General features: G+C 49.1%; 2 protein-coding genes across 2 annotated transcripts in view; one reads left to right on the forward strand and one right to left on the reverse strand.

The window, feature by feature from the left end:
- The window catches only part of LOC113216159 (uncharacterized), a 33,717-nt gene extending 31,847 nt beyond the window's left edge, over window positions 1–1,870 (reverse strand). Inside the window, exon 1 of the mRNA XM_052273856.1 lies at window positions 1,636–1,870. The gene's annotated coding sequence lies outside the window, so the exon portion shown is untranslated. The remainder of the gene's footprint in view (window positions 1–1,635) is intronic.
- A 4,952-nt stretch (window positions 1,871–6,822) lies between these two features.
- Window positions 6,823–7,506, forward strand: LOC127750998 (uncharacterized). The gene has a single exon (XM_052273853.1). It carries the CDS (start codon window positions 6,823–6,825, stop codon window positions 7,504–7,506), a length of 684 nt encoding a protein of 227 aa, XP_052129813.1.
- Window positions 7,507–8,481: the final 975 nt, after the last annotated feature.

Here is an 8,481-nt window from a genome sequence, read left to right on the forward strand (position 1 = left end):
CCCCCCCTCCCGGTTCCTCTTACTGTATGAACGTCATACATAAGAGTTCTGGCCGGTATTTGCTGTATTAAGCATAAAGTAGTCCAGACCGGAAGGTGAAATAAAGCATTCCGGTAAAGCTAAAATGCAGAAGAATGCGAGGAAGAAGCAAACAGAAATCACTATGCTTTTCCATGGGACGTCCGTATTCTTGTTCCCTGCATGCTTCTGCATTTCAGCTTTACCGGAATGCTTTATACAGAAATCCAAGGTTGCTTGGAAGAGCAAGGCTGGGCGGAGGCAGACCCTCGCCCTTTGCCGAGCCCGAGGTCATAACGCATTCCGGTAAAGCTGAAATGCAGTAGATCGCATGGAACAAGACAACGGAAGTCACCATGTCAAAGCAGAACGATTTCCGTTTTCTTCTTCCCCGCGTTCTTCAGCATTGCAGCTAACCGGAATGCTTTTTTACTTGTTCCTCTTGGTCTGGGCTAGCCGGGGCAGCCGAGCACGGAAGTACCCTATTTAAGAACGGACACTTTCAGGGGGGTGAGGGGTAATAAGGCATTCCGGTAAAGATAAAATGTAGAAGGATGCGAGGAAGAAGAAAACGGAAATCGCTATGCTTTCACATGGTGACTTCCGTTTTCTTGTTCCCTGCATTACTCTGCATTTCAGATGCACCGGAATGCTTTATACCCGACTGGGGCGTCAGCGCGGCGTGATCGCGTTCCTAATGCGAAGCCTGTTACGCGACGAAGTCGGTGTTCGAATACCTAGCCCTCTAAAGTCTAGCCAGCCAAAGGTGACGCCTGGGTTTGCTGAAGCCGCTCAGAGGAGCCCATGCTACGCCGGGCGTCACCTTCGAGGGGGTAATCACTCCGTGAAAATGCGTACACCTCAACTTTTCACTTTTCCACTTTTATTCACTTTTTCACCGTTTTACAACGTTTACTTCATTTCTACGCCTATATCCCCTCTATTTTATTCATTTTTGATCTGATCAACGCACGATAAGTCACTTTTGTCTACATTTTCTTTCAGTTTTCATCACTTTCAGTCATCTTTTTGTCACTTTCACTTTAACTTTTATAGAAATTTGTACACCCACTTTCTGTAGTGATTACCCCCTCGGTCACCTTTGGTTGGCCGGACTATACCTTACAAGGGAAGGTTTTCCGGTGATACAGTCAGATTTTAAAGGCGCTTTAAAGAGAAGTTGTTTGCACCTCTAGATTAGGATTGGCACTGGTTTTAGCTGCCAAATCAATGGGGTTCACCAAAAGGGGCCTAGGGTCGCAACCCCCTCTCCGGACCCGTTTTTGCGACCCTAATCGATTTCGTTCGAATTTTCTAGAAGTAAAGAACGTGCTAAATTATGATTTCCCTCAAAATCTGGGCGCTGTAGCTCAAACGGTTCTTAAAATACGTGCATGTAAAGTTGATAATCAGGCTAAAAAGTTCGGCGAATTTTCAATTAAATTCGCGTAAAACGACCTTCGAACTCCCTACGCACAGCTAAAACCGATGCAAAACCTAATCTAGGAATGAAAACAACAACACTTTGAAACGCCATTGAAATCTGAGTGTATCACCGAAAAACCTTCCCTTGTTAGGTACACAAGACATGCTGATAAAGGGTTCGCCGAAACTTACCGGTTACACACGTATCCACAGAATGACGCTCTAGTCGTGGCGGCGATGGGAAGAGCAGCAACTCCTCGCAGGACGCGTCACCAACAATCGACCGACCACAGCCGACGCACGAAAGCAGAGCACGACCGCACCGTGCGACGGTTGGCGAGGAACTGGTGGTGTGGCACCTGGCTCCACCAGACTCAGCGCGCGGCGGGCAGCGGGCACTGCAGTGTTGGCGGCCGGCGCAGCTCCTCGCAGGCAGGAGGGGAGCCGGGGAAAGGGGGGAGGGAGGCGCGGAGGCCACGTCACGTGATCGAGGGCCTGGAAGGTTCGGCTCAAGTGGAACTGCGGCGCTGCCTGGCTACCGCCTACCTCTGAGGCGCGGGCCGGGAAATAAATGCCGTGACTGAACAGGGTATTTCACTGAAGCGCTGTCCACAACTAAGAAGAACAAAAACGGATACAGAGAGCGGTGGTGGGGCGGGCGCGCGGAGGAGCGGAGGGCGGGCGGGAGGCTCCCGCTCCCCCGCGCGCCCGCCCCCGCTCGCTGTGTATCCGTTTTCGTTCTTCTTAGTTCCGGCCAGCTCTCTATTGAAATACCCTACTGCGGCGCTCCGGGCAGGGGGCGGGGGAGAACGCTTGAACTGCGGCGCAGCGTGAGATGGTAATTTTTTAGATAGTCCCCTAAAGACTGTCTCTACCAGAAGGAAAAGTCCACCCCCTCCCCACCCATTTCCTATAGAGTACGTGCAATAAAGCATTCCGGTAAGGCTGAAATGCAGAAGAATGCGGGGAAGAAGAAAACGGAAATCGGTATGCTTTAACATGGTGACTTTTGTTTTCTTGTTCCTCGCATTCTTCTGAATTTCAGCTTTACCGGAATAGGGTACTCTGGGGCTCGGCTAGACGGGAGGGGCGCGGGGAGGAGCGGGGCCTGCCGCTCCTCCCGGCGCCCGCCCCTACCACCGCTCTCTGTATCCGCTTTTGTTCTTCTTACTTCCGCTCCGCGCTCTAGAGGGATACCCTATATATTTTTGACTACATTTAGGTCGGAGAAGAGTAGATTGTCAGTTACATTGACGACAAACCTCTATTTTGTGTGACACTTTACTTTGACGACTTCCGGTATTTTTAGCTCGCCCTTTTGCTTTGAAAAAGCTATCCAGCGGGCTTATGCAAACGACCTCGTGTCTGTCTGTTCCACTAGAAGGAGATGTGCTAGAGACAGGGTATCTTAAGGTTTACTCCTAGAGAACGAAACGCCTATGGCAAATCCTGGCAACCAACCCTAAGGGTGTGAATGGGGGTATCCAAGGTTAAAAAATTCTCCCGGAAAATAACCTGCCGTCTGCATGTGTGTACAGATGTTGCCTAGTTGACAGACGGAATTGCCGCAAAACGTGTTTCTTTTTTTTTTTTTACTTTTGCCTATGATGCCGGTATATCCACTTGGCCAAGGCGGACTCCCGGAGCGTTCGGCATTGGAGAGATGACATTCAAGAGACGATCCAGACAGTCGAACGCCTACACGAGGACGGTCACACCCCACCTGTGCTCCGCTTGGCCGAGTGGACAGCGCGCCAGAGATCTGTGCGGGGAGTCGGAGGTTCGACGCCCGCCCGGTTCACCGCTTTCACTGGCAGCTCGTGGTTCTGCGAAGTGCTCCAAACAGAAGGAGTTGATTGGTCTATTTATTTGGGATCTCCCCTGAGGGCGCTCATGTTTTTTTTCCGAAAAACACCGAAACTGTGTTGGCTTCAGGTTGCCTCCTGGTTGGCTCCAGGTCGGCTCCAGGTTGGCTCCAGGTTGGCTCCAGGTTGGCTCCAGGTTGGCTCCAGGTTGGCTCCAGGTTGGCTCCAGGTTGTCTTTTAGACGGCCCGAAACTGGCTCCAAAACGTATCTAAAGTGTCCCCGGTAAGGCCCCCCGATGGCTCTGAAATGGCTCCCCGTCGTCCAGGTGCCGGCCTATGTTTGGCTCCAAGGCGGCTGCGAAATGGCTCTTTCTGTCATTAAGTTACCTATTGCGGAGCCATTCGCGATGGCTACGCCTCGGCTACGCAAAAGCTGGAGACTGATCGCAGCGATCCTCCGCGATGTGTTGAGAATGGCTACGACGGAGCCATTCTAGACCCATGCTGAGGCCGAATTTTTCTGTACGGGTAGGCCATCCATAACACTGAATATTTGCTACGTTCTCGCACAAACCCGGTCGCCATTCGCTGAATATGTGCACCGCTGCAGCGAAAATACTAATTTTCACTTAAGCGTTACGCCCACCGTAACGTGACGCCGCGCGGTACCGGCGACATGACAAACTCCAAGTACCTACAGGGTGTCCGTGCACGGCAGGTCCCCGGCCTCGGCCGCGCGGCCACGGCGGGGCACGCGAAAAACCACCGTGAGGGAAAAATAGCGCGAAAAAGACAAAGACATAAAATTCGTTCTTGCGCATGGTTCCCGACATCACAGCCACCTTCGCTTAGTATTGTTGAACCTCCACAACGTATACTTTCATTTTACCTGCGTTCTGGCATACCGATTTTTAAATGGAACGCCCTAGCCCGGCCCCTGCCGAGCGGAGTTGCCGGCGGAGCGGAGCGGAGCTTGCAACTTCATTTGGCGGAAGGGCGGGCCTGCTTGTTGTTCTTCGAGAGGTCGAAAAGCGCTCGGGCAAAATGGTCTATGGGGTATTTCACCCAGTTTAAACCGGATCCGAAGAACAGCAGTGATTCCTCAATAAAGCATTCCGGTAAAGCTGGAATGCAGAAGAATGCGGGAAAGAAGAAAACGGAAGTCACCATGTTAAAGCATTGTGATTTTAATTTTTCTTCTTCGCCGCATTCTTCTGCATTTCAGCTTTACCGTAATGCTTTATAGACTATTCCGGCGGGAGCGCGGGGAAGACTCCACGGAAGAACAAAAGGGCCCGTGATTCGCCGAGCGGCGTCCCCCACCATCGTCCCTTAGTGGAGGGAGGGGGACGCCGCTCGGCCAATAGCCATCCCTTTTGTTCTTCCGTGGAGTCTTCTCCGCACTCCCGCCGGAATAGTCTATTGTTTCCTCCCACTCGCTCATTACTGCCTGACGTGGGCGAAGTTCGCGAACCCGCTACCAGGACTATGTCTGCCCTAGTGACGGGTCCTAGAACTTCATCCAATGAGCCTCAGGTAGGAAACAGTTTGGGAAGCAATGCTGTTCTCCCTTGGATCCGGTGAACTGGGTGAAAGAAAGACTCTATGTGTGTGTAATAAAAATGATCCAAATCGTTTGTACGTGACGAAGAGCAGATGTCCGAAAGATACCCACAGTGAAAAACGGACACAGAGAACAGTGGTGGGGCGGGCGAGAGGACGAGTAGCGGGTGGAAGATGAGCTTCCTCGCCCTCCTTCCGCTCTCTGTATCTGTTTTTGTTCTTTTAAGTTCCGGGCAGCGCTCTATAGACGATGTGACCCAGCGGCAGAAGTCAGTGTGGCAACGCCGCACTTCCTGTCATTTGGAACTTAAACTACGGGATTTGACTTGAATAGGGAATTTCAATGGAGCGCTGCTCGGATCTAAGAAGAACAAAAGCGGATACAGAGAGCGGTGGTGGGGGCTGGCGCGCGGAGCGCGAGCAAGGAGGCTGCGCTTAGCGGCCCTCGTGTGAGAGGTGCGCAGAGCTCCGGGCTGGTATCGCCTGGGCCAGGGACACCCCGAACGAGACTACTACCTCCGCTGAGCGCGCGTCGGCTCGCCTGCAGCCTAGCCTCAGACGGGGTGGTTTCTGGCCGGGCCGGCTCCCAGGCGATACCAAAGCGCTGTGATTGGCTGCCGCTCGGCTGCTCTGCGCACCTCTGACACGAGGGCCGCTAGCTTCGCTCCCCCGCGCGCCCGCACTGGCGGCATAACATTCTCCCTCGGCAGACGGCAACAACACTATCGCTTAAGATGGCGGCGGGCTACTCTGGCCACTCAGGCCCCCCTTTCCACCAACATTGCTGGTCGAAAACTAGAAGTATTTTATAAAGACTATTAAGGGTTTACTTTCACAGTATGTTGTGTAGCAACACTTGAGAATTCAAACAGTATTAATATCTTGGGGTTATGCATAAGTGTCAGCAGGCACGAAAAGTTAGCGTGTTTTGGTTTTCAGCGTGGTACGCCCTCTAGCGTCCCTCTGGTTCCGCCCGGCTGAATCGGGCACTGGAAGTCCCTATGTCTTTGAACATCTCAACTGCACTGTAAGGCCGAAAGGTAAGAATGTTGTCGGGCTGGGAGTTTGCGCAGATTGACGCTCCGACCAGGGTGATGTTTTCTTGCGGCTCCCTGATCAGGGCGACGAAAGTATCTCGCAGTAGGGAGACATTTTTAGCGACAAAGCTAGGCGACGGCGGGCACCGCGTGCACGGACAGTCCCTCCGCCCACACAGAGGCCATTGCAACACTTCAAGCAAATGCTAAATTAGAGAAGCAGCTTTCTGAACTCTCAGTTAAATGTCAAAATTTTGAAGAAGTTAAAAGACAGCTTACTGATGCCGAAGAACACCTCTCATTGATACGAAAAGAAAAGGCTGATTTGGTTCATTCTTTAAAATTGGAAATTAATTCTCTTAGAAGCTCAAATGATTCCCTTGTAATTCACAAGGATTCATTGATCAAGCAATTGGATGAAAAAGATTCCAAACTTGCAGAGTTGGGTGTTGAAGTGAAAAGCTCGAAGAGAGACACACTACTGATCAAGGTCAGAAGATGTCCAACCCTCTTGGTGCTCCAGCTTCATCCTCTGGTGACGCAAATGCTCTATTCAATCACCACCAACCTCAACAGCAAAACCCCAACTCCTACTTTTGTGGCAGGGGCAGGGGAAGAGGAAGATGTCGTGGAGGCAGAGGAGGCAACGGTGGCAATCAAGGTAATCAAGACCAGAGAAACAACAGAAGTCGTGATAACAGATGCTTCAAGTGCGGCAAGTGGGGCCACCTTTCTTATGACTGCAAGTCGGCTGCCGCTTACCGTGCCCAGATTGCAAATGGAAGTCAAGAGAATAACCAGCCAAATAACCCTCCATCCATGTCCTCTCCTGTGGGCGTGGCGATCACCGTCACCGTCACCACCCCCAACTTAAATGTTGGAGCTTCAGCTATAACCAAACCACCCGCTGTGCTGGAGGTGGAGGTGCAATGCCCTTCCTGCATGAAGTAAAGCCAGTAAATCCTAAAGCAAAAATGTCAAATCCGAAGTCTAATAAAGAAATGATAGGTTCCCTTTTGAATTTGTCAGAAAATACTAGACCAGATTTGAGTTATGTTGTAAGCAAGCTTGCACAAAAATGTCAATCACCAACTGAAGACGATGTTAATGATGTTAAACATGTCCTTCGCTATCTTGTTTCAACTGGTAAATATAACTTAACTTATTCCAAATCAGGGCTACCTATTAAAGTCTTTTGTGATTCCGACTTTGCTGGCGACCCCACAGATAGAAAATCCAGATGTTGTTATGTTGCAATGCTCGCAAACAGTCCAATCTCATGGTACTCGAAGAAACATAATTGTGTTGCTCTTTCTACTGTGGAGGCGGAGTTCATTGCTATGTGTGAAGTTACTCGTGAAGTTGTGTGGCTGAAACGATTGCTGTCAGAGTTAGGTCAATCTAGATATGTTCAAAGTCCATGTACTATTTTCTGTGATAACCAAGGTGCAATCAACAAGACTAAGGAAGTTGATCAAAATGTATCCGAAAGAAACAAGCACATTGACATTCAATACTTTTATTGCAAAGATATGCAGGTTAAAGGCTTTGTGAAATTTGTTTATGTACCTTCATTCAATAATATTGCGGACATCTTCACTAAACCCTTAAATGGTCCTAAGACTAAATACTTTTGTGAAAAGCTCCCGCGTTTATGACGGCGTGCAAGCTACGTCATAGGTAGGGGGCTGGGGTGAATGATCCCCTTGCGCCCACGGCGCCTTACTCCCAGCTGCAGGCCAAGTGAAGGGCCAACAGCAGGTCACCACCCTGGTGGAAGGGAATAGAATAGAATAGAATATTGCTTTATTAGGGTACTCTTTTAAGAGGACTTGTAAGTCCCGATTGACAAAAGGGCACCCGCTCCCTTAATATTTACAAGTATTGTAACAAAAAAAGCAGAGAAGTCTGCACAGTGTAGCAGTAGTAGTAACAAAAATAGACAGACATAAAGTAGCAAAAGTAAAAGTAGTACATACATAGTGTAGTTCCACACATAAATCACAAACATTGTTCTTCATATTTCTTAATAAAATAAGTGTACATATCAGTTCTCAATTTATTTGGTGTGCTGTACATAAGATATTTGCCAATGTTGAACTCATTCCAGAGTTTGCAAGAGGTGACAAGAAAGGATTTGGTAAATTTGGCTGAGTCATGTGGTGGTAAAACCATTGTGTCTTTTGTAAACCTGTTCTGCCTTGTGCTGACATTTGAGAGTAATGAGTAGTTTTGGAATAAATATTCTGGTTTACCAGTCTTCATTATTTTCCACACCAGTATACATTGTTGCACCACTCTCCTATCACAAACCTTAAGAAACTTCAGGTTAATATATGACGGAGTAATGTGGTCAAATTTTCCAACACCAGTTATAAACCGAACACATGCATTCTGGACTCTCTGCAACCTGACAGTATAAGCATCTAACATATCGTTGAACATTACAGAGCCATAATCAAATAGGGGAAAGATTAGAGAACTAATAAGTTTAGTTCTAACTGATGTTGGTATTAGAGGCATATTTCTTTTTAATTGGGCTAATGTTCTAAATGACTTTTGCATTACTGATATGCTATGTTCACTCCAGGTGAGTGTGCAGTCTATTATCACTCCTAGATTCACAACTGTTG

Source organism: Frankliniella occidentalis, unplaced genomic scaffold, assembly GCF_000697945.3.
Source record: "Frankliniella occidentalis isolate FOCC.00 unplaced genomic scaffold, Focc_3.1 Scaffold307, whole genome shotgun sequence".
Classification (NCBI taxonomy): Eukaryota; Metazoa; Arthropoda; class Insecta; order Thysanoptera; family Thripidae; genus Frankliniella; species Frankliniella occidentalis.